The sequence below is a fragment of the Nicotiana tabacum genome, chromosome 4 (assembly GCF_000715075.1).
Source record: "Nicotiana tabacum cultivar K326 chromosome 4, ASM71507v2, whole genome shotgun sequence".
Lineage (NCBI taxonomy): Eukaryota > Viridiplantae > Streptophyta > Magnoliopsida > Solanales > Solanaceae > Nicotiana > Nicotiana tabacum.
The window spans coordinates 33252721-33279415 of NC_134083.1; the positions used below are offsets into that span (position 1 = coordinate 33252721).

The 26695-nt window shown below is 41.0% G+C and overlaps 1 protein-coding gene and 1 pseudogene across 1 annotated transcript; one reads left to right on the forward strand and one right to left on the reverse strand.

Moving 5' to 3' along the window:
- Positions 1-755: 755 nt before the first annotated feature.
- LOC107795178 (NAC domain-containing protein 78-like) lies at positions 756-1792 on the reverse strand (annotated as a pseudogene).
- A 14110-nt stretch (positions 1793-15902) lies between these two features.
- Positions 15903-18256, forward strand: LOC142179865 (uncharacterized). Its single transcript, XM_075250753.1, has 5 exons — positions 15903-16487; positions 16722-16909; positions 17031-17238; positions 17439-17548; positions 17722-18256. The coding sequence occupies exons 1-5, from the start codon at positions 15903-15905 to the stop codon at positions 18254-18256; spliced, it is 1626 nt and encodes a 541-aa protein (XP_075106854.1).
- The last annotated feature ends 8439 nt before the right edge of the window (positions 18257-26695 follow it).

Below are 26695 nucleotides of genomic sequence, written 5' to 3' on the forward strand. Positions count from 1 at the left end.
AAACACATTTACAATTTGTTATTCACAAATTATGGGCTTTTAGATTATTTGTTTTCTCTTTGCTTCCAAAAAAAAATACTCCATTCATTAGTATTTGGTTCCTCTCCATTTTCACAAGTTCTTACTTAGTTAAGTAACACATGTCACATTTTAATTATTCGGGCTAGGGTTCAAACTTGTTCACTTTGTTTGTGTTTAACGACAAATTTAAAATCATAAACTTGACTATATATTAGGTTATAAGTTAAATAATAATCAAAACGTCAACAATCCCTGATATGGACCAGTTTTGCCGCACCTTTGAATATGCGGAAGAAAATAAAAAACTTTAGGGATTTACAAAATTAAAGTCTGCACCAACATTGATTACGCGTATATATATGCATTAATGTATACAGAATTAGAGAAACCAGTAAGAACGTGACAAGAAATCCAAATATGTGGGATACTAGATTTAAACTAAATCAGAGGGCATAACTTGATGGATGAAATCCTTTACAACATGTAAGTTAATTAAGAGAGATTCATTGCGATATCACGAGCAACGATGTAGAAAGAACTGTATAGTACTTATAAGGGGTCAAATTGTTAGGTGTTAAAAAAAAATTAAAAAAATTGTAGTAAGATGGTGTTGTGGGTATGAGTGAAAGTAAGATATATTTTTTCTTCACTTAAAGTGCATATACGTTTTCTATCTTTCCTAATGGTCTCGCAATCGAAACAACAAAAGAGAATTGTTTTCAGCGAAACGAACAAAATACACTAGAGGAATAATATATGTAAAATCATGGCAAAATTATTAAGTGATACTCCATATACATGAATACAAGTAAAATCTTCTGGCAAGCTTCTCTCCTTCCCTGCGTTCCGGTTCCACCATTCATTATTCAACATTGTGAAGATTAACAGCAAATTATATCACCAAAATTGTCAATATCTAGGAGCACATCATCAGCCCAATTGATCTCTTCTTGGTGGTTGGAGCAGTCACTAATATAGCTGCTATTATTATGTTCGTTCATCTTCTGAGTCTCGTCCATGACTTGATGTTCGGCTTGACAAATTGGTGCTGGTTGTACTGTTGTGCAGTAATCTTCATCAGGTTCATGCAACATAGCTTCGACTATTTTGGCAACATCTTGTTCCTCCATAGTTACCCCATAATTTTTCTCAACTCTTATATTCTTCTTGATTCGGCACACAGCAATATCCTCCTTAGGAATATTATTTTTTCTAAAGAAATCATCCCCGACGGAATATTCTTTCATCAGCCAAATTTTATTGTGCTCTCCTTCTTTACTACGACTAGTTTGAAACTTGAAACATCTTCTAAACCCAACCACAGTTCCCTTACCATTCTTGATAGGATCAATACCTGTTTGGCCTTTCCATGTCCCGTTGACGCAAGTTCGACGTACCCTGTATGTTCGCTCTTCTGCTTCTTCAACCGAGTAAAAAAATAGCGAACCTTCTCTTCGGGATGATCAGAAGCTCCAAATATCTCCCATGGTGGTTGGTCTCCATAGATATCGGCAAGTTGGAAATTAGGGCATTCACTCGGCAAAGGCTCGCCCTTTAGGAACCTTTTCAGAAAGTTGATCAACTCTGCTTCAGTTGGGTGAAACCGAACACACATGATACACCCGCGGCGTACATGTAACGTCGACATGGTATATATTGTCATCTCTTTTTCTTGCTTATAGAGAAACACAAGAATGAGACAATAGCAATTGCCGCAATATGCAAAGACAAGAACCACTACTGTTCTCTCAAGTTAGAAGACGAACTATGAAATGAAACCGTAAACGAATGGAGGAAGTTTATTGACGTGAATGCTGTAATTGACTATATATAGATATTTGATCAGGTTAATTCCAATAGAGAAAATTTAGGAAACAAATTTTTAGGAGAGGAAAAGGGGTTGATTTTCACAATAAGTAAGTTTTTTTAACTAACTTAATACTTCACAATTTAATAGAAGAATCTGAAAATATAATTTTCTTACCTTTTTCTCGATTTCATTTTATTTATTTTATCTTACTTTTTCATCCAGTATATAGGAAATTTCTAGTAAATATGTCACGACCCAAAACCAACCGTCGTGATGACGCCTATCGTGGTACTAGGCAAGCCACTACTTACTTTCTAAATACAGTAAAGGTTTTAAAATTATAGACGGAAGAAATTAATATTTAAGAAAAACCTTTGTGGAACAGAAAAAAACTCGCATCACAATACAATCTATCCCAAAAACTGGGGTGTCATCAGGTATATGAGCATCTATACCAGGAGCGGTCTAATCCAACGTCTAAGGAATAAGAACTGAAATGCGATAAAGATAATGAAGGAGAGGCAAGGCCTACGAACGCCATGCAGCTACCTCGATAGTCTCCGGAATCAGCTGCTCAAATATCAACACCCTCTATGACCGGGAACACCTGGATCTGCATACGAAGTGTAGGGTGTAGCGTGAGTAAAACCAACTCAGTAAGTAACAATGATAAATAAGGAACTGAAAGATAGTGACGAGCAACACAGTAATAGTTCATTTTTAATAATCCCAACAAGAAAGTGGACCTGTTTTTCAAATTCGTCAGTTTAAGTCAAATCAATTTATAAATGCCAAGTTCAAGTAAAACCTTGATATAATATCCCTCAGAAGTTTTAAAACAATGACATATAACAACTATGTTCAACAACAATCAAAACAAATACTGCCTCTCAGGGCAACAATCACTCATTCTTTCTCAATATCCCATCACTCGGCTCTTAGCCCACAACACTCACACTCGATAGGTACCTGCGCTCACTGGGGGTGTGTAGACTCTGGAGGGGCTCCTTCATCCCAAGCGCTATATAGTTGCGGCGTGCAGCCCGATCCCATATAAATAGCCATAAGGCTCGTTGGGCGTGCCACCCGATCCATATATATATATATATATATACACACACACACACACAACCCTAAGGCTCGTTGCGGCGTGCAACCCGATCCATATACATATAGACCTCAGGCTCGTTGCGGCATGCAATCCGATCCATATATACTCACATAGCTCACAGCTGGGCACTCGGGCCCTATCTTAGTCACTAACCTCCCCAGCCTCTCGGGCTCTCAGAAATCATACAAATCAGACCAAAAGAAATAATAACAAGTACCAACAAGAAAACAAGAGGAAACATAGATATGACACGCAAGTAAAACTGTGAAGCAAATAGCAGCTAATTCAACAAGTACCAGACCGCTGCGGGTCCCAACAGTGATATCATATGGCCTAAGCATGATTTCTAACATGAATGACAGTCAAATTTCTAGATGACAAAGGGAACATGTAATTAACAAGAAGCTATTCGACTTTATAATCTCACGGGACGAACCAAGTCACAATCCCCCAAGGTGCACGCCCACATGCCCGTCACCTAGCATGTGCGTCACCTCCAAAATAATCATATCATACCAAAATTCGGGGTTTCATACCCTCGGGACCAGATTTAAAACTGTTACTTACCTCAAACTGCACAAAATCCTACTCCGAAATGCCTTTGCCCCTCGAATCAGTCTCTAAATTCCCCGCATCTAGACACAAGAAGTACAATATAATTAATATAGGCTAAATGTATCAATTCCACCAGAAAAATACGAAATTATAAGCCAAAATCCGAAATAGGCTCAAACCGGCCCTCTCGGACCCACGTATCGAAATCCGACAAAAGTCATAAAATATGAACACCCATTCACTCACGAGCTCATTCGTACCAAAATTATCCAAATCCGATATCAAAATCCCAATCAAAACTCAAAAACTTAGTTGAAGAATTTCTTCCTATTTTTCCCAAATTTTCCACCCAAATCCGAAATTAAAAGATGAAATTAGTGAAAGATTAGTGGAATATAACCATAAATGGGTTAAGAATCGTTACCCAAAAGCTTCCTCTAAAAATCTCTCAAATTATCGTCCAAATCCGAGCTCTCAAAGTCCCAAAATTGAAAATGGGATAAAACCCTCGAACTTGGCCTTTTCTGCCCAACAATTTCGCATCTGCGGGCCTATAATCGCACCTGCGATGCCGCACCTGCGGAAATCCTATCGCAGGTGCGGACTTAAGTTACGTCCCATGGGTCCGCATTTGCGAGAGAAGCGCCGCACCTGCGGATGCGCTCCTGCGACCAAGGAACCGCGCCTGCGACCCTCACCGCTCCTGCGCATAGACCACTAGCAGAAGCGAGGCCGCTTCTGCACAATTACCTCCGCACCTGCGAACCCAGCTAGGTCTGCTGAATCCCGCATTTATGCTCCTTCATCCGCACGTGCGATTCCGTACCTGCTGTCTCCCCACCGCAGGTCCAAAAACACGAGAAACCAGAAACTTAAATAGATACACAAGTCCAATTTGCGATCCGTTAAGCATACGAACTACACCCGAGGCCCCTGAGACCTCAACTAAATATACCAACAAGTCCTAAAACACTCTACGAACTTAGTCGAGCCCTCAAAAAACGTCAAACAACAACGAAAACATGAATCACCCTCCAATTCAAACTTAATGAACTTGAAACTTTAAATTTCTACAATCGATGCCGAAACCTATCAAATCACATCCGATTGACCTCAAATTTCGCACACAAGTCATATTCAACATTACGGACCTACTCCATCTTCCGGAATCGGAATCCGACCCCGATATCAAAAAGTCCACTTCCGGTCAAAATCTCAAAAAATTCGACTTTCGCCATTTCAGGCCAAAATCAGCTACAGACCTCAAATTTACAGTCCGAACACGATTCTAAGTCCAAAATCACCCAATGGAGCTAACGGAACCGACGGAACTCCGGAGTCGTCTTCACGCAGCTCCGACTACATGGTAAAAAGATGAGGATAGCGGCTGCACATATCCTGCTCGGTCTCCCAAGTCACCTCCTCGGCCGGCTGACCCCTCCATTGAACCTTCACAGAAGCAATATTCTTCGACCTCAGCTTTCGAACCTGCCTATCCAATATCGCCACCAGCTCCTCAACATAAGATAAATCCTTGTCCAACTGGACTGAGCTAAAATCCAACACTTGAGACGAATCGCTATGATACATCCGGAGCATAGAATCATAGAATACTGGATGAACTCCTGCTAGACTGGGAGGCAAGGCAAGCTCATAAGCAACCTTCCCAGCACGTCGCAATACCTCAAATGGGCCGATAAACCTCAGGCTTAACTTGCCCTTCTTTCCGAACCTCATAACACCCTTCATGGGTGACACCCGGAGCAGGACCCGCTCTCCAATCATGAATGCAACATCGCGAACCTTCCGATCTGCATAACTCTTATGTCTGGACTGGGCTGTGCGCAGTCTATCCTGAATTACCTTAACCTTCTCCAGAGCATCCTGAACCAAATTTGTACCCAATAATCTAGCCTTGCCCGGCTTGAACCAAACCACTGGAGACCTACACTGCCTACCATACAGAGCCTCATACGGTGCCATCTGGATGCTCGACTGATAACTGTTGTTGTAGGCAAACTCTGCCAGTGGCAAGAACTGATCCCACGAACCCCCAAACTCTATCACACACGCACAGTGCATATCCTCTAATATCTGAATAGTGCGCTCGGACTGTCCGTCCGTCTGTGGGTGAAATGTTGTTCTCAACTCCACTCGAGTACCGAACTCATGCTGTACAGCCCTCCAGAACCATGATGTAAACTGCGTACCCCGATCAGATATGATAGATACTGATACGCCTTGAAGCCTAACGATCACACAGATATACACTCGATCCAGCTGCTCGGAAGAATAGGTAGTCATCACAGGAATGAAATGAGCTGACTTGGTCAGCCAATCCATAATTCCCCAAACTGCGTCAAACCTCCGGTGAGTTCGTGGGAGTCCAACAACAAAATCCATAGTGATCCGCTCCCACTTCCACTCCAGAATCTCTAACTTCTGAAGCAACCCACCTAGTCGCTGATGCTCATACTTCACCTATTGGCAATTTAGATACCGAGCCATATACTCAACTATGTCCTTCTTTATTCTCCTCCACCAGTAATGCTGCTTCAAGTCCTGATACATCTTCGCGACACCCGGATGAATAGAATACCGCGAGCTATGAGCCTCCTGAAGAATCAACTCTCGCAAATCATCCACATTGGGTACACATAGCCTACCCTACATCCTCAATGCACCATCATCCCCAATAGTGACCTCCTTAGCATCACCGTGTTGTACCATGTCCTTAAGGATAAGAAGATGAGGGTCATTATACTGACGCTCCCTGATACGATCATAAAGAGAAGACCGAGAGACCACACAAGCCAATACTCGACTCGGCTCAGAAACATCCAATCTAACAAACGGGTTGGCTAAGGTCTGAACGTCCAATGCCAATGGCCTCTCTTCTGCTGGAAGATATGCTAAGCTCCCCAAAATCTCCGCCCGGCGACTCAAGGCATCAGCCACCACATTGGCCTTCCCGGATGGTACAAAATTGTGATATCATATTCCTTAAGAAGCTCCAACCACCTCCGCTGATGCAAGTTAAAATTCTTCTGTTTGAACAGATGCTGCAAACTCCGGTGATCAGTGTAAATCTCACAATGGACACCGTACAAATAGTGCCGCCAAATCTTCAAGGCGTGAACAGTAACTGCTAACTTAAGGTAGTGGACAGGATATTTCTTCTCATGAGGCTTCAACTGGCGTGAAGAATAAGCAATCACTCTACCCTTCTGCATCAGAACAGACCCAATACCAATCCACGAGGCATCACAATACACTGTGTAAGAACTAGAAGCTGGAGCTAGAACTAGAACTGGAGCCGTGGCCAAAGCAGTCTTGAGCTTCTGAAAGCTCTCCTCTCAATCACTCGACCACCTAAAAGCAGCACCCTTTTGGTTCAATTTAGTCAAGGTCCATGCAATAGATAAGAAACCCTCCACAAAACGACGGTAATAACCAGCCAAACTGAGAAAACTCCAAATCTCCGTGGCTGAGGACGGTCTGGGCCAACTCTGAACCGCCTCTATCTTCTTCAGATCTACCTGAATACCCTCACCGGACACCACGTACCCAAGAACGCCATTGAACTGAGCCAAAACTCATACTTGGAGAACTTTGTATAAAGCTTCTCCTCCCTCAACCGCTTTAACACAATCCTTAGATGTTGGGCATGCTCCTCCTGGCTACGAGAGTACACCAGGATGTCATCATCGAATACAATAACAAATGAGTCAAGATAAGGCTAAAACACACTGTCCATCAGATGCATGAACGTTGTTGGGGCGTTGGTCAGCCCAAAAAATCATCATAAGGAACTCATAATGGCCATATCGGGTCGTGAAAGCTGTCTTAAGAATATCTGAGTCCCGAATCTTCAGCTGGTGATACCCTGACCTCAAATCAATCTTGGAGAACACCCTCATTCCCTGAAGCTGGTCAAATAGATCATCAATACACGGCAAAGGATACTTGTTCTTGATTGTGACCTTGTTCAACTGTATGTAATCAATGCACATTCTCATAGTATCATCCTTCTTCTTCACAAATAGAACTGGTGCACCCCAAGGTGACGCGCTAGGCCGAATAAACCCCTTATCAAGGAGTTCCTGAAGCTGCTTCTTCAATTCCTTCAACTCCGACGGTGCCATACGATACGGTGGAATAGAAATGGGCTGAGTGCCCAGCACCAAATCAATACTGAAATCAATATCCCAATCAGGCGGCATGCCCAGCAGGTCTGCAGGAAACACATCCGGGAAATCTCGCACCACTGGAACAAAATCAATAGCAGGGGTCTCTGCACTAACATCCCTCACAAAGGCCAGATAAGATAGACAACCCTTCTCAACCATCCACTGAGCCTTCAAGTATGAAATCACTCTCCTGGAAACATAGTCTATAGAGCCGCTCCACTCAACTCTCGGCAATCGCAGCATCACCAACGTCACGGTCTTCGCGTGACAATCTAAAACCGCACGACATGGAGACAACCAGTCCATACCCAAAATCACGTCAAAATCGACCATACTAAGAACCAAGAGATCTACTCTAGTCTCCAGGCTCCCAATAGTCACCACACATGACCGATATACTCGGTCCACAATAATAGTATCGCCCACCAGAGTAGATATATGAACAGATGAAACTAGAGACTCGCGGGGCATATCCAGATAATGAGCGAAATACGAGGACACATAAGAATAAGTGGAACCAGGGTCAAATAGTATAGAGGCATCTTTATGGCAAACTGAGACAATACATGTGATCACCACTTGATCGTGCTCCCCCTCTAGGGCGACCTCTAGCTGACTGGGCCCCACCCTGAGCTGGCTTAACAGGTAGTGAAGTAACAAGTGCCGAAGCCGTAGTCTGAATCCTCTATTATGTCTGACCTCCCGTAAGGCTGGGACAATACCTCCTGATATGGCCAAACTCTCCACACTCAGAGCAACTACCTGGTGCTGGTGGTGGAGACTGGAGGGGCCCCCGAGAACCAGGATAACTGGTAGAAGGACCTGGCATAGACGAGCCCTGACCCAATGGAGCATGGGACGAACTCTGAGCTGGAAGGGCACTAAGAGATGAGTGACCTTGCTAGTAACTATGTGAACCATGGCCAGATGATGCACCATGGTGAACAGGGCGAGCCGTCTGAGCATGCCTGTAAGGACGACCCCTGTTGTGGTAGAACTGACCCCCTGAAGGAACACTGCTGAATCCACCCTGTCCACGAAGCCTCTTGGCCTCCCTCTCAACCCGCTCCTGGCTGTGAACCATCTCAATTTGATGAGCAATTTCGACAATCTCATCAAAAGTAGCACCAGACGCTCTATCTCTAGTCAAAAGCAATCGCAGCTGAAAAGTGAGGCCATCTGTGAACCTCACGATCCTCTCCTTGTTCGTGGGAACCAACCAGATAGCATGACTGGCCAACTCAGAAAATCTCATCTCATATTGTGTCACAGAGATATCACCCTAACAAAGCTGCTCAAACTACATGCGTAGCTCCTCTTTGTGGGACTGAGGCACGAACTTCTCCAGGAATAGTTCGGAGAACTGCTGCCAGGTATGGGGTGCTGCGCCGACTGGCCTACACCTCTCGTAAGCCTCCCACCAACTGAAGGCAGCCCTAGAGAACTGAAAAGTAGTGAACGAGACCCTACTGGTCTCTAGAATACCTGTTGTATGGAGTATCCTCTAACACCTGTCCAAGAAGCCTTGTGCATCCTCTCCCTCGGTACCACTAAAAGATGGAGGCTGGAGTCTCCCAAACCTCTTCAATCGAAGATGCTCATCATCAGGCATGACAGGAACCACATAGTCCTCAGCATCTGTAACCGGCTGGGCTGGTGGTTCCCCCGATGTCTGGAGTATCTGTACCACCTACTCTGGTGTGCGGGCGGCAGGAGTCTGAGCACCTCCCCCGACCTGGAAGTGGCTGTTATGGCCGGAATAGAGACCGCCTGAGCAAGACTAGTGCACATGGTCAGAATCTGAACTAAGACCTCCTGAAGGCCTGGAATCATAATAGGCACAGGTGGTGCCTGAGCTGGTCCCACAGGCTTATCCACAACTGGAGCCTGCTCCTGAACTGGGGCAACTGGTGGATCTGCAGGTGCTGCCCTAGCTGCAGTGCAAGCTATACCTATACCCCTACTGCGACCTCAGCCTATCGCGGCCCTGACTGGTGGTACTGGAGGCTGTCCATCCTGCCCCAGAGTACGCATCCTCACCATCTGTGAGAGAATTAGAACAACAGAAATTTAGTTACTAGAGCACGACAAGAATTAAAGAATGTGAAATTTCCTAAGGGTTCGGCAGCCTCTCGAAGATAAGTACAGACGTCTCTGTACCAATCCGCAAGACTCAACTAAACCTGCTCATGACTCGTGAGACCTATGTAACCTAGGCTCTGATACCAACTTGTCACGACCCAAAACAAATCGTCGTGATGGCGCCTATCATGGTACTAGAAAAGCCACTACTCACTATCTTAACACAGTAAAGGCTTTAAAATTATAGACGGAAGCAATTAATATTTAAGAAAAACCTTTGTGGGACAGAAATAAACTCGCATCACAATACAATCTATCCCAAAAATCGGGGTGTCATCGAGTACATGAGCATATATACCAGCATCATTCTAATACAACGTCTAAGTAATAAGAACTGAAATGCGATAAAGATAATGAATGAGAGCAACGGCCTGCGAATGCCATGCAACTACCTCAATAGTCTCCGGAATCAGCTGCTCAAATATCAACACCAACTATGGCCGGGAATACCTGGATCTGCACACAAAGTGCAGGGTGTAGAATGAGTACAACCAACACAGTAAGTGACAATGATAAATAAGGAACTGAAAGATAGTGACGAGCAACACAACAATAGTGCATTTTTAGTAATCCCAACAAGAAAGTGGACATGCTTTCAAATTCAGCAGTTTAAGTCAAATCAATTTATAAATGCCAAGTTCAAGTAAAACTTTGATATTATATCCCTCAGAAGTTTCAAAACAATGACATATAACAACTACATGCAACAACAATGGAAACAAATACTGCCTCTCAGGGCAAAAATCAATCATTCTTTCTCAATAGATTATCACTCAACTCTCAGCCCTCAACACTCACACTCGATAGGTACCTGCGCTCACTAAGGGTTACTGACTCCGGAGGGGCTCCTTCAACCCAATCGCTATATTGCTGCGGTATGCAGTCCGATCCCATATAAATAGCCATAAGGCTCGTTGCAGCGTGCAACCCGATCCATATATATATATATATATATATATATATATATATATATATATATATATATATATATATATATATACAACCCTAAGGCTCGTTGCGACGTGCAACCCGATCCATATACATACAGCCCTCAGGCTTGTTGCGGTGTGCAACCCGATCCATATACACTCATATAGCTCATAGCTCGGCACTCAGGCCCTATCTCAGTCACTAACCTCCCAGCGTCTTGGTCTCTTAGAAATGATACAAATCAGCCCAAAAGAAATAATAACATGTATCAACAAGAAAATAAGAGGAAACAGAGATATGACACGCAAGTAAAATTGTGAAGAAAATAGCAAGTAATTCAATAAGTACCCGACCATTTCGGGTCCCAACAGTGATATCATACGGCCTAAGCATGGTTTCTAACATGAATGGCAGTCAAATTTCTAGAAGACAGAGGGAACATGTAATTAACAATAAGCTATTCGACTTTACAGTCTCACGGGACAAACCAAGTCACAATCCCCCACAGTGCACGCCCACACGCCCGTCACCTAGCATGTGCGTCACCTCCAAAATAATCATATCATACCAAAATTCGGGGTTTCATACTCTCAGGACCAGATTTAAAACTTTTACTTACCTCAAACCGCACAAAATCCTACTCCGAAATGCCTTTGCCCCTTGAATCAGTCTCTAAATGCTCCGAATCTTGCCACAAGCAGTACGATATACATAATATAGGCTAAAGGAATCAATTTCACAAGAAAAACACAAAATGATAAGCCAAAATTCGAAATAGGCTCAAACCCCTCCCCCCGAGCACACGTCTTGAAATCCGACAAAAGCTACAAAATATGAACACCCATTCACTCACGAGCTCATTCGTACCAAAATTATCCAAATACGATATCAAAATCCCAATCAAAACTCAAAAACTTAGTTGAAGAACTTCTTCCCATTTTTCCCAAATTTTCCACCCAAATCCGAAATTAAAAGATGAAATTAGTGATAGATTAGTGGAATATAACCATAAATGGGTTAAGAATCGTTACCCAAAAGCTTCATATGAAAATCTCCCAAATTATCATCCAAATCTGAGCTCTAAAAGTCTCAAAAGTGAAAATGGGATAAAACCCTCGAACTTGGCCTTCTCTGTCCAGCGATTTCGCATCTGCGGGCCTATAATCGCACCTGAGATACCGCACCTGCGGAAATTCTATTGCAGGTGCGGACTTAACTTATGTCCCTTGGGTCCGCATCTGCGAGAGTAGCGCCGCACCTGCGGATGCGCTCCTGCGACCCTCACCGCTCCTGCGCACAAACCAACCGCAGAAGCGAGGTCACTTCTGTGCAATTACCTCCGCACCTGTGAACCCAGCTTGGGCTGCCAAATCCTGCATCTGCGCTGCTTCATCCGCACGAGCGAGTCTGCACCTGCGGTCTCCCCACTGCAAGTGCAAGAACACCAGAAACCAAAAACTTCTACAGATACACAAGTCCAATTTTCGATTCGTTAAGCATCTGAACTATACCCGAGGCCCCCGGGACCTCAACCAAATATACCAACAAGTCCTAAAACACCATACGAACTTAGTCGAGCCCTCAAAACACGTCAAACAACAACGAAAATACGAATCACCCTCCAATCCAAATTTAATGAACTTGAAACTTTAAATTTCTACAACCGATGCCGAAACCTATCAAATCACGTCAGATTGACCTCAAATTTGGCACACAAGTCATATTCAACATTACGGACCTACTCCAACTATCGGAATTGGAATCTGATCCCGATATCAAAAAGGCCACTTCCGATCAAAATCTCAAAAAATCTGACTTTCGCCATTTCAAGCCTAAATCAGCTACAAACCTCAAATTTACAGTCTAGACATGCTCCTAAGTCCAAATCACCCAACAGAGCTAACGGAACTTCGGAGTCATCTTCACACAGTTCGAACTATGGTCAAAATCTAAGACTTAAGCTTTAGTTTTTAGGGACTAAGTATCCCAAATCACTCCAAAACCACAACAAAACCTCCCGGCAAGTCACACAAGCAGAAAAAGATACGGGGAAAGCAGAAAATAAGGGATCAGGGCTATTACTCTCAAAATAACCGGTAGGATCGTTACAAAATAGTTTCCTTAACAAAATAAAGAAAGATTAATAAATTAAAAAATAATGTACTTACTTTCCTCTTTTCCGTTTTCAAGGTTTTTTAATTTTTTACTTTAGGTAATTAACTGCAATTTGGTCTAATAGGAAATTTCTAATTAACAGTTCTTGGGAGGGTTGTGCTTGGGACTCAAGTAATTTGTCTGGATTTCTAAATTTTTTTTGTCCTTACATTTTATGGGCTAAATTTATAACTCGAACTAATTTTAAACCTCTGGGCACTGAGAACGCTCTATATAAAAATCAATCACACATTTTTCGGTTCTTTTTATGAAAATTTATTTTTCATAAAATTTATGCCATTAAGCACATGTATATTATTTCATATTTATACTGTAGCTAGATTTGAATCTATATCTATCTATCTATATATATATATATATATATATATATATATATATATATATATATATATAGCAACTGAAAATACTTTGAGGAGGGAATAATACTTAAAGTTGCTGGTGGTTTAATGCTTGAACATCCGCCAACATTGCCTTCGTCTCAACTGAATACACAACAACTATTTTGCTGCTTAATTAATTAGTTACTTGTTAGAATTATTGCTTAGTATAATTATACTTTCAAACTCAGATTGACTAAACTGAATTATAATCTTGGTAAAACTAGTGGGTAGTTAACATAAGTCTCTGTGGGTTCGACACTCGATTTATCACTTTATTACTTGTACGACCACGTATACTTGCGTGTGTGTTTGGGAGCATTAAGTTTTTTGCACCGTTGTCGGGGACTTGAATATTGACTACTTTCTAGTTTTTACTTTAGTTGTTTATTTCGTCAATTCTAACATTTCTTATTGGTTTCTCTAGTCTCAGGAACTTTGATTGAATGCGAAGGGTCAGAAGCCAGGATAGACTTCAAGGCTTTGACCCCGAACCTGAGAGAATATTTCACAGGAGGTTGAGGGAAGCAAGGGACGCAGAACATATTCAGGCACTTGTTCAACTACATGTGAACATGGCAGAGGAATAACATGTGATACCCAACATTGCTAATGTCACCTCCAGCATTGTGAAGCCCAGAATCACTGGGCACTTTGAGCTAAAGTAGAGCATGATCCAGCTACTACATGCCAATGGGCAGTTTATGGGTCTTCCACCCGAGGATCCACAACAACACATCTTGAACTTCTTTGAGATTAGTGATAATTATATCACTAACGGAGTCACTCCAGACTATGTGAGGCTCAAATTGTTCCTGTTTTCTCTGTTTGGCTAAGCAAAGAAGTGGTTGAAGGCGGAACCAACTAATTCTATTATATCATGAAATGATCTGGCGAGGAAAGTTTTGACACGGTTCTTTCCTTCAGGAAAAACTGCGAAGATTAGAAGTGAGATAGTCGCCTTTAAATAGAAATCGAGAGATTCTTTATATTCATCTTGGGAAAGGTTCAAGGGGCTGCTGAAAGACTGTCCTCATCACAATAAGACAAATGAAGTGTTAGCTCACACCTTCATAGAAGGGCTCCATCCAGAGACAAAAATTATGGTGGACGCTGTAGTGGGAGGTCAAGTGTTAGAGAAAAGCTTCGATAAAATATATGCATTATTGAACAAATTCTCCAAAAGAAATCCTGATTTGCAAGGAGAGATGGGTAGACACACAGTTCAATAATCCGTAGGGGTCCTTAAGTTAGATGGTGTTTCTGCATTATCAGCACAGGTTGCCACATTGGCTAACCAAGTCAATAAAATGACCTTGGTTATTAACAAGCAACAAGGTTAACAAGTGCAGATATTTTGTGAAGTATGTGGAGAGGGTCACACGAGCGACTTATGCGCAGCTAATCTAGAGTCTATTTATTTTGTGGGTAATGCAAATAGGGGCCAGACAAACCAGTATGGGAACACTGGAGGAAACACCCAAACTTCTCTTGGGGTGCAAACCAAGATGCTCGGAATCAGTACAGGCCACAAGCTCCTCAACAGTAATATAGACCACCACAGGCTGAACATCCTACAAACCGAACGAGTCACATTAAGGAGATGCTAAAGAAATGAATGGTTGACCAGCAGGCCCAAACATTAGCGATGAAAAATTTGGAGTGACAAATGGGGCAACTTGCCAGTGCCCAAAATACTCGACCAGTTGGAGCTCTTCCAGGCGACACCGAGTCTAATCCTAAGATATTATCAATGATGTGTCATTGAGGAATATGACACAGTTAGAAGAAGTCCCATTGAAAAAGAGAAAAAAAGTGACCTTTAATGAGAAATCGGGCTCCATAGAAGCAGAATCAAAAAAGGAAAAAGAGTCAGAGAAGCCAGTTGAAGAGGTGGTGGAAAATAAACCCCTACCATTAGTTGCGAGGCCACCACCCTCATTCCCTCAGAGATTGCAGAAAGTGAAGGATAATGCTGCTTATAAAACGTTTCTTGATATTTTGAAGCAGGTGCAAAACAATATTCTGTTGATAGACATCTTGCAAGAAGTGCCCAAACATGCCAAATACATCAAGGACATAGTGGCAAATAAGAGGAGGTTGGCACATTTTGAGTCTGTGGCACTTACTGAAGAATGTACCTCAAGAATTCAAAGCAATCTACCTCAGAAATTGAAGGATCCAGGTAGTTTCACTATCCAAATCTCTATTGGTAAGCGCGCAATCGAGCGAGCTTTGTGTGATCTTGGGGAGAGAATCAATTTGATGTTGTTGTATGTGTTCAGATAGTTGGGGTTTGGTGAGCCGCGCCCAACCACAGTAATTTTACAGTTGGTTGATCGCTCCCTTGCTCATCCTGAAGAAGTACTGGATTGAAGATGTGTTAGTTCGAGTGGGTTCTTTCATATTCCATGTTGATTTCATTATCTTGGACTATGAGCCTGATCAGGAATTCCCATTTATTTTAGGGCATCCATTCTTAGCCATGGGCTGAGCTATTATCGATGTATGTGAAGGAAACATGACAATGAGAGTGGGTGATCGAGTGGAGGTATTCAATCTGTATAAAGCACTCAGACTGCCAGGCCACTATGAAGCTATCCATGATTTATGTTGTGGAAAGTGATGTGGCTTCATTGGTGACTTATATAAGCCCCATAGATTCTCTTGAACGAGCCTTGATGGGGGATGAAGAAGAAAGTGAAGATGAGATGATAGAAGAAATTGAGCAAGTACTTAACATGTCTTGCAAATATGTCCATGGGCTTGGGAGATTTGAGGAGTTGGACAAACTTGTTACTCTGACCCCTCCTAAACCATTTATTGACGAAGCTCCAAAGCTAGAGCTCAAACCTCTTCCAGTGCACTTGTGCTATGCTTACATGGGGAACTCTGAAACATTTCCAGTGATTATCTCATCCAGCTTAACTAATGTGCAAGAAGAAAAGCTGCTCAGAGTGCTTCGTGAGCATAAAAAAACTATTGGGTGGACAATTGCTGATATAAAAGGAATCGGTCCATCATTTTGTATGCATACAATATTTCTAGAAGATGGACACATCCCTAGTGTTGAGCAACAAAGAAGATTAAATCCGATTATGAAAGAGGTCTTGAAGAAGGGAGTAATTAAATGGCTTGAGGCATGTATCATCTTCCCTATTTCTAACAGCAACTGGGTGAGCACAGTGCATTGTGTGCCTAAAAAGGGGGATGACTGTTGTAGAGAATGAGAAAAATGAGCTAATTCCTACTCGCACTGTGATGGGGTGGAGAGTTTACATTGACTACAGAAGGCTCAACAAAGCAACCTGCAAGGACCACTTCCCACTTACATTCATTGACCAGATGTTGGGCAGATTGGCGGGGCATGAATATTATACTTCCTTGATGGTTATTTGGGGTACAACTAGATTGTCATTTTCCCAGAGGATCAGGAAAAGACCACTTTTACATGTCCTTATGGTACTTTTTCTTTCAAGCGAATGCCATTTGGTCCTTGTAATGCACCGGCCACTTTCCAGAGGTGTATGATGGCTATTTTTACTGATATGGTGGAGCAATTCGTAGAAGTCTTCATGGATGATTTTTCAGTCTTTGGGTCTTCTTAGGATGACTGTTTGAAGAATTTGGGCAAAGTGTTGACCAGTTGTGAAGAAACAATTTAAGTGCTATACACGCTTTATTATAGATTTTTCAAACATTGCTACTCTTTTTTGCAGGTTGCTTGAAAAGGATGTAATTTTCAATATTGATGAAGCCTGCCTGAAGGCATTTGAGGAGCTCAAAAAGAAGTTCGTGACTGCCCCCATTATTGTGGCACCTGATTGGTCCTTACCATTTGAACTTATGTGCGACGCAAGTGAACATGCTATTGGGCAGTGCTTGGCCAGAGGAAGGACAAAATGTTTTAGTCCACATACTATGCGAGTAAGACTCTTGATGATACATAGCTGAATTACACCACCACTGAAAAGGAGTTGTTGGCCGTTGTGTGGGCCTTTGAGAAATTCCGGCATACTTGGTGGGAACAAAAGTTGTAGTCCATACCAACCATGCAGCAATCAGGTATCTATTTATAATAAAAGGAATCCAAGGCTAGATTGACGCGCTGGGTTTTGTTATTGCAGGAATTTGATGTAGAAGTACGAGATCGGAAGGGCACAAAAAAACAAGTAGCCGACCATCTATCAAGGCTGGAAGTCATGAGCACGTGGAGGAAGGTAGACAAATTGAGGAGGTATTTCCTAATGATCAACTTTTTGCTATCACCTAAGACCCTCCCCCATGGTACACGGATTATGTGAATTATATTATGAGTGGGGTACTTCTTCCCGTAATTGAATCTAAAGCTAGAAAGAGGTTTCTACATGATGTGAACTTCTACTACTGGGATGAGCCATTCTTGTACAGACAGTGTGCCGATCAGTTGATGAAGAGATGCATTCCTGAAAAGGAGGTGGAATTAGTGTTGTATGATTATCATGCCTCGCCTTATGGAGGCCATCATGGAGGCGATAAGAAAACTGCAAAAGTTTTACAGTCTGGGTTCTTTTGGCCAACATTGTTCAAGGATGCCCATACTTTTGTTAAGAAGTGTGACCAGTGTCATAGAATAGGAACAATTAAAAGGAGGCATGAGATGCCTTTGAATAATATCTTGGAGGTGGAGATTTTTTATGTGTGGGGGATAGACTTCATAGGACCGTTCCCAATGTCTAGAGGAAATAAATATATCTTGCTAGCAGTTGACTACGTGTCAAAATGGGAAGAGGCTATCGCATTTCCAATCAATGATGCCAAGGTGGTAGCTGATTTACTGAAGAAAAACACATTCTCGAGGTTTGGGACTCCACGTGCCTTGATTAGTGATGAAGGGACACATTTCTGCAATCGGTTGTTGAGTAACCTTCTAACAAATAAGAGATCCGCCACAGATTTGCCATGACATATCACCCGCAAACAAGTGGACAAGATGAGGTGCCCAACAGAGAAATAAAGCAGATATTAGAGAAGAGAGTGAGTTTGAATAGGAAGGATTGTGCTGCAAAGTTAGATGATGCCTTGTTGGCATATATAACTGTATACAAAATACCAAGTGGGGCATCCCCGTATAAGCTTGTTTATGGGAATGCATGTCACTTGCCGGTTATACTTGAACAGAAGGCGTATTGGGCAATTAAAAAGTTGAATATGGACTTTGAAGCCGCGGGAGAGAAGAGGCTATTCCAGTTGAATGAGTTAGATGAGTTCAGGCTACACTCATATGAAAATGCTAAGCTTTGCAAGGAGAAAACAAAAAGGTGGCATGACAAACGAATCAAGCCACATCACTTTGAACCGGGCCAAAAGGTACTATTGTTAAATTCTAGGCTTAATTTGTTTCCTGGGAAGTTAAAACCGAGGTGGTCAGGTCCATTTGAGGTGGTGAGAGTAACTCCTTATGGTGAATTGAGTTGCGCGCTTTAAATGGTGAAAGAAATTTTTTTAGTGAATGGGCAAAGAGTCAATCACTATTAGGGAGGTGTCATTGATCATGAGAAGTCCAAAGTAATACTCGCTGATGAGTAAGCAAGGACCTAAATCGTGACGCGATGTTGAATCAGGCGCTTGTTGGGAGGCAACCCAATTTTTATTGCTTTCATAGCTTAGCTTTTCAATTTTTTTTAGTTATAGTAGACTAGAATTTTTTGTTTTCTTTGTAGGCATATAAATCATAGGTAGAATGGTGTAGGGTATGTAAATTGGATATATAAAGTGCTCGGAGGGATCGGGGATTTCATTCAAAGAAAAAGGGAAAACAATGCACAGACCAGCGCCTAGGCTAGCGCCCAGCGCTACCTGTGGCGCAAAAAATAGAAAGATTTCTTCCCCGGCGCAAGGCCTAGCACAATGCGCTGGGCTGGAGGGTCAGGTAAATATTTTTTCTCTCTTTCGTTTATTATTTAAAACAACTCCCCCACAGTGTGAGATAATGCTGGGTATGTTATTGTTGTTGTTGTTATATTTAAAACAACTACCCCTAAAACCCGACCCACATACCCATCTACCCTCACATTACAACCCATGACCCATAACCAAATCCCTCCTAATTAAAATAACTCTAACCCCCCCCCCCAGCCCTTCTCTCGTTCTCCCCGCTACTCTTCCATCCTCTCTGCCCCCGTCTCTATCTCCGCCCCTCTCTCAATTCTTATAGTTTTTTTTCCTCTCCTCTTGCATTCATCTACAAATCTCCCAGGTATGTTTCCCTTCTCCCTTTTTCTTTTATTTTGTAGATTATAATGCCCATCCCCCCTCCCAAACTCCCATCTCCAAATTCCCCCATAAGTTGCTTCTTAAAACTTGTTATATGGTGGGTGGCCCGATTGTAGAACAAAATTGGTTATTACAACTTGGTTGTTGTGTTGTATACGGAGTAGTAAACTTCAATTCCCTATACTTCATAAAATTTGGGAGGGCCACCATCTTTCACCATTGTTGAATTGAGTTGAACAAACTTAATGTCCACCATGTGTTTGATAAAATGTTTGAAAGAGTCAATTGGGCACCGGTGAAGTCTGACTAGCTGAGTGTAGTTGTATGTGATATCGGGCTAATTATGGGGTGTTGGGGTTGGGTTTACCTAACCCAAATCTTATCTTTAATGTTCACATGTTATAACCATGCCACCCACACCATGTATCTTGTACTATATATGTTGTAGAACTTTGTTAGAATTAGCTAGTGTAGTATATTAGTTGTAGAGATTGGGACCATTTGTTACTTTCTTGCACTAAGGCTAAGTCACATCGCCATGATCGACTATTTGATTTGTGTTGCATAGTTAGTGCATTATAATTGTACGGCATGGGGAAGTCTTGAGTACCCATCGCCTTGTGGTGCAACACTTGTGCATTTTCAACCAATATTGTGGGTATATTACATAGAGCCTTCGATTTTAAGTGTGGGGTCATCTTTGACTCTCACGATAATCTTAGACGGATTTCTTGATTCATTCTCACATTCATGATTATTTTTGTTGTAGGTTGATATGGCTTGTGATAGTGCGAACAAGGGTAAAGGAGTGGGGACGTCCTCAACCACTATTCTCGCTCCTAAAAAGCCCAAGCAAGGGGAAACGTCATCTCGACAAGCTAAAGGGAAACAGGTTGCCGACGGATTGAAGAAGGCACCATCGGGACCAGGGCCTCATTTAGATCTAGTTCGTGAGGATGCCATACAATGGCATAATAACTTTGTGCCATATGGGTGATATGTCTCTGAAATGGGAATTAATGTGAAAACTCTCGAACAGAACTTCCCGAACGTGCTTGCCTGGTTAAAAGAAATAAAGATGGATAAGTTACTAGAGTGAACGGGCCATGCAAATTTGAGTATGGTGTGAGATCTTTACCTAAATTGGAATGGGGACTTGTTCAAGTCACGGGTCCGCAGAAAGGAGGTGCCAATGGATAGGTGTTCCTTATGTGAATTTGTGGGAGTTGATAGCCCTAACCCGCGAAGGCTGCAAACGTTTTTCAAATGCCCAAGCTATTAGGTTATACGTCACACTCTATGTGGAGGCGATTTGAATGCAAAGTGGACAAGAACTAAGAGTGATGCCCATCTTGAGATGATCCGACTTCAACAAGACTGCCAAGGTGTGGCAAAATTTCATGCAGGGCAGACTAATGCCGGTTGAGCACAACAACAAGTGCACTAGAGCTCAAGTGTTTAATATTTTTCTGATTACTGGGCGACCCATCAATGTGGGAGAGATCATGTTGGGGGATATGGACTGCACATGATCTGGGAGGAAAATCAATAGATTCTTCTTTGGCAACTTGCTAACACAGTACATGTTGTCCCGGGAGGTACTTGAATATCACGGTTATGCCGAGGTTGTGGAGGCTCCTAAGAGGTTGATGGACATCACATCGTTGTTTGAGTCTACGTCTAAGCTAAGCTATGCGACACATAATGAGAGGGACAGGAACTTCAACAGGTATCTCTATAGCCCCCTAAATGTGATCATGAGCAGGTTGGGCGTGTCGGACGAGGAGCGTATGCATCTATGTAATGATCTGTCCAATTCTTCCATCAGAGGATGAGAACACCCATGAAGGCTCTGACACTAAGGATGATCTTGATGCTGACATCATGGGGCCCATGGCTTTGGTGCCCCTGGGAGCGGATGATGATGATGAGCCCGGAGCTGCTACTGGTGGGTATTCTGAGGAGATAGAATCCGACTAGCAGGGAGCTCTTCTTTCCACCTTACTTTGCTTTAAATTCTTACATGCATCGGGGACTGTGCATATGTTAAGTGTGGGGTGGGGAATCTACTTTATATGATGTAAATTGTATAAATCTATTTTTTTATTTTATTAGTTTTTCTTTTAGGAACCCGTAGTATACATAGTCTAGTTTTAAAATAATTAAATACGAAAATAGAAAAAAAAAATCTGAAAAAGCTCAGACTTTTTCCGATGATGGATCTTTTGGATAATTTTCTTGAGGGATTAAAGTCCTATTAAATAGCCTACTCTGTGATGCCTTTTCTCAGTTGTTTGACTTGTATGTTACCTAGTGCAATATGGCTTAAAATTTCTCAATTATATGTGCTTGCTTGACTTGAGAGTTGAACAGAACCATCTTGATTGAGTCATGTGCAATGTGTGTGTAAGAATTTGTGTTATTTTGTGTTATCATGTGTAGTATAGCACTTTCTCCGTGTGTTAATCGAAGCAAAATCATTAAGTTGTGCTAGTCTAGGAGATGAAGTGGGCAGTTCTTTGCTTGATAATAGATGTGTTTGTCACTTAAAATAAAATGCCTATTGACCTTTTCCTTGGTTACCCCCATTACAAGTCGTACCCCTATTGTATTTTGAATTTGAAATTGTCGAACCTTTACCTCCGAAAAAACTTAGTCGCTCAAAGAAGTAAGGTGAGAGATTGGGAAGTAGCTTTCGCGTGGAACCATGGAAGGTCCCTTAAGGTGCACTAAAGTTATGAAAAAAGTTTACTAGCTGAAGAACCTTAATGTATGGCGTGTGTGTAGAGAAAAAAAGAAAAGTAAAAAATTGCAAGAAAAGGAAAAAATAATTCAAATAATGTAGAAAAACACACATCTCCTAATATTAATAATTCGTGCTAGTGGGAATATAGAAATGCTTAATTGAGAAAAAAAGGGCTATGTTGTATATGGTTGTGGCAAGTGAATTGGTTGAGAAGAAAATGTGCTCGATTTTTGAGTGTAGTGTATTAAAGTGCTTAGGAGGGTCAGTCACTATTCCTAAATGTATCCTACCTGTCCCTTAGCCTACATTACAACCCATAAAGTCCTAGTTGATCCTAGACTTTGCTGACTTAGATTAGTAGAGGTGTACACTACGGTCAAGCTTATGGTACGAGGATGGGATGCACATGAATTCTTTGTGAGAGTGCAATTTTTGTTCCAATTGTGTGATGTCCTTAAATTATGTTGAAAGTCATACTGGCATGTGTGGACTATTGTATATTCACTCTTGTGTTTATTGGTGAGGGCTCATGATCTCATGACGGATTATTGATGTCGTGAATTTCTCTTGATTTGTGAGTGCGTGAGTTGAGAGTGCTTAGTGGTAACGAGTCAGCTCTTGAGGTAGGTTGGTTATGGATAGGTTGTTTGAGTTGGTTGAATTGAATTGTTTATACTTGGGCTTGTTTAAAACCGGAAGAATATGAAATTTGTATGTTCATGCTTGATTGCCGGTATCGATCACAGTCAAGAGTAGAGTGTATGATTAAAAATTGAAGTGCTCCTCTCTAGTTGAGATGTGTATGTTGTTGGGGTGTAGTTGATAGTCCCATTGCTCAAGGACGAGCAAGAGTCTAAGTGTGGGGTATGGATAATCTTCTTAAAGTATATATATTTATATGCATATTGCCTCATATTTTACTCATGTCTCGTAGATTTCGAATGTGTAATATAATGATTTGTGCTAATTTGTGGTATTTTTATGTGTAAGAATCATCCGGAGGCAATTTGGGACGAAGGTGAGTGAATTAAAGCGAAAAAGGGAAGAAAAGGGAAAAAGTCACAAAGTAGCGCCACAGGCAGCGTGTGGCGCTACCTATGGCGCAGAAGTCAGAATGTTAAAAAGTCTAGCATCAGGGCTAGCGCTCCATGCTACCCTGGGCGCTGGTGATGGAAACATTCTCCTAGTTCGCCCGGGACAAGGTTATTTCGGCCCAAGACCCCTCCAACGCGTATAAAAGCATGACTAAGCCTCTTTTGAGAGGGGAGATGCCACGTTGAGGGAAAAATACACACGAGGAACATCCGGGAGCGAGGATATCAAAGTTTTCTTCATCTTTTCTTAGTATTATCACTTTTTCAACACTTGTGAATTTGTTTTGATATTATCATGAGTGGCTAAAACCCATAGTTCTAGGGTTGTGATTTAGCCATGAATATTGTTGTTAGATTTTGACTTAAACTTGATTACAAATTGCTAATATATAATTGTTTCTTCAATTCTGTAATTAATTGCTTAATTGTCTGGCCAACAGTTAGGTTCTATTTATTATATATGTTATACTTGGGAAAGCTATATCTAGATTAGAGAAGAACTGAAGAGGGAATGATCTTAACTCTCTGTGTGTGTGTGGGGGGGGGCGCAGATTTGTGGTTAGGATAGAAATATACCTAGTCACCATGACTAATTAAATATCGTAATCTTAATGCGTTATTAATAGATTGATTCCATATGAATATATGTATTTATCTATTTAGAATAGGCAAGTAGTAATTCGGGAGAATACTACGAGAGCAATTATTCGATTAATTAGCAACCATGAGTGAATTATATGAAAGGGAGAGTTAATTAGATTATAATAGGATTGGTGAATCGATCACAACCTTGGAATATTCATCTCTACTAAATACACAACAACTATTTTTTGCTTGATTAATTAGTTACTTGTTAGAATTATTGCTTAGTATAATCACACTTTGAACTCTGATTGAATCGACTGAATAATAATCTTGTTGAAATTAGTAGGTAGTTCACACAAGTCTTTGTGGGTTCGACACTCAATTTATCACTTTATTACTTGTAGGACCACGTATACTTGCGTGTGCATTTGGGAGCAACATATATATATATATATATATATATATATATATATATATATATATATTGTTAATAGGGGTACTATATGGTTATCCATGAGCTTTAACAAATTATATAACTGTTAATAGGGGGTGTTATATGTTTATCCATGAGCTTTAACAAATTCTACATCATTCTATGGCACTCTCTGGAGGTTTCAATTATCTTACACAACTTCAAAATTCTGGTGGCGTTCTATGTCTCCCTATGGGGAATCGGAAATATCATACAAAATGCATAATCATTTGTATCTCAATATGTTTTTTTAACTTTTCTACGTATTGAGTACAAGTGGACCGCTTGGTGATCTTCTTGCCTTGACAATAGGAAAAAGAAGTCTATGCTTTCAGTAATATATAATTTATACTTTTTGTTCCCAATACAGATTGGAACTACTGATCACATCTTCTGTATATTATTACAACAAGAAATAATTTTACTGGCCACACTGTAACATAATGTCTAATGCATTTTGAACTAGAATACCCAGAGCAAGTTGGTGCTAAGAGTTAGGAAACTTTGTGTGTAAAAATATAAAAGTTTAAGCATTTTCGACCAATATATTGTTTAGGGCTTTAAGGATGTTATCTAAGGTGGATGCAACAGAGTATATATGGCCCTCTTAAAGAACTAAGCTCCCCTGAAAAAGTGGAAGCTTCTCAACATGACAAATAATGACAGATACATGATCAAGACAATGAAAAAGGCAGAAGTAAATGTGAGATCATCTCTAACTTCCTCCATAATATAGATGCTTAATTGCAATGAAATTAGGTTCAAAGTTGTGGTCGACTGCATGCAGGTGATTAAACAATTAAAATACTTTAGAATTTAACTTATGTTATGTTGTGTATGTATAAAAGTGTTGGATCTAATACACTATTTGTTTTCTAATGTGCAAATATATGATTTTTTTCTCCCTATTACATAGTTTATGAGCAATTCACAATCTTAAACTTTGGAGTGAAATCTTCAATGCTTTTGTTGGAATATAATGCTCTTATGCACGTCTATTTCATTATCAGTATATGTAAAATAGTAGAGGCAATATGCAAATGAATGCGATGAATTAATTTTCATCTTTTCGGATCAGAGCTGCCAAACATTAAGGCTGGTATTCGAGCCAGCATAGCTAGAGCCAGGGGCTAAGCTACATTATCCGAAGGATGTTCAACCGACCACCCTTCATCGAAAATTACACTATATATAGATAAAATATTAGGTTTTAGAGTTATATAATATATAATGAACACTCTTTTCGGGGAATTATTTTCACTTCTTTCAAGTTTGAATACCCTTGCAAAAATTTCTAGTTTCACTACTGGCTGGAGAAAGTGAAGAGTGAAGAGTTTACTCAACAAAACTAAAGGGGAGCATAATTTTTGAATACCAGTGAAATGACAGACCTATGTTCACGTATACAAACAAAGCTACTCTTATGTAATCATGAGAAGGGGCAGCAGTAATTTGGCGGAGGCAAAGGAAGCATAGCTGGGGTGAAGTTGTGTATTTCACGGGGTTTCCAAAACATCTTCCTTGAATGTGACTCTATGGTAGTAATCAATATGATTAAAGGGAGCACAAGCTTAGCGTGGCAAATGATGGATATAATCTTGGATAATAACTACTTCAACAGGTAAATTTTGAGATCCAATACAAAAAAAGGGTTTTATTGTGGCGGTTTTATTTATGTATAACGGCGGTTTATAACTGCCACGATATGATTTAACGACAATTCCAAAACGCCACAATCCCTTTCACCACAAAGTGTATACAGTGGTTTCATCTTAGTCGCCACAATAGTAGCTCAAAACCGCCATAATATACATTGTTTAATGTGGCCTTTTTAAAGATGTTAATTATGGCGTTTACAAACCGCCGTTATTGCTATCAAAATTTTAAGAGATTACAATTCTTAGTATGACCTTTTCGTTGTTTATTGTGGTAGTTTTGAGCCGCCAGTTTTGCAACCAAAAACTACAATTTGTTTCTAATTTAATATTACGACGGTTTAAAACTTCATAATTGTAATATATTTAATTGTTCACGATTATATAATTTCATATTTTAATCCTTTCTATTGCACCCCTATGCAATTAAACACCATTCATAATAATTGTAACACAAAATAAAAAGAATTAAATAAGCAAAGTATGCATCATATAAATATAGGTAATGACCCGACCGGTCGTTCTGAGTGTTGTTGCCCCATTCTCCCATTTACTGCTTATTTTATGCTTAATTATC

Excerpts from the sequence above, each read along its gene's own strand:
- LOC142179865 (XM_075250753.1), top strand. The coding sequence starts at position 15,903 with ATGAAGCTATCCATGATTTATGTTGTGGAAAGTGATGTGGCTTCATTG. Across the intron at positions 16,488-16,721 it reads CTATTTCTAACAGCAACTGG|ATTGTCATTTTCCCAGAGGA; the intron begins GTGAGCACAGTG and ends GGGTACAACTAG. Across the intron at positions 17,239-17,438 it reads TTAGTCCACATACTATGCGA|GAATTTGATGTAGAAGTACG; the intron begins GTAAGACTCTTG and ends TTGTTATTGCAG.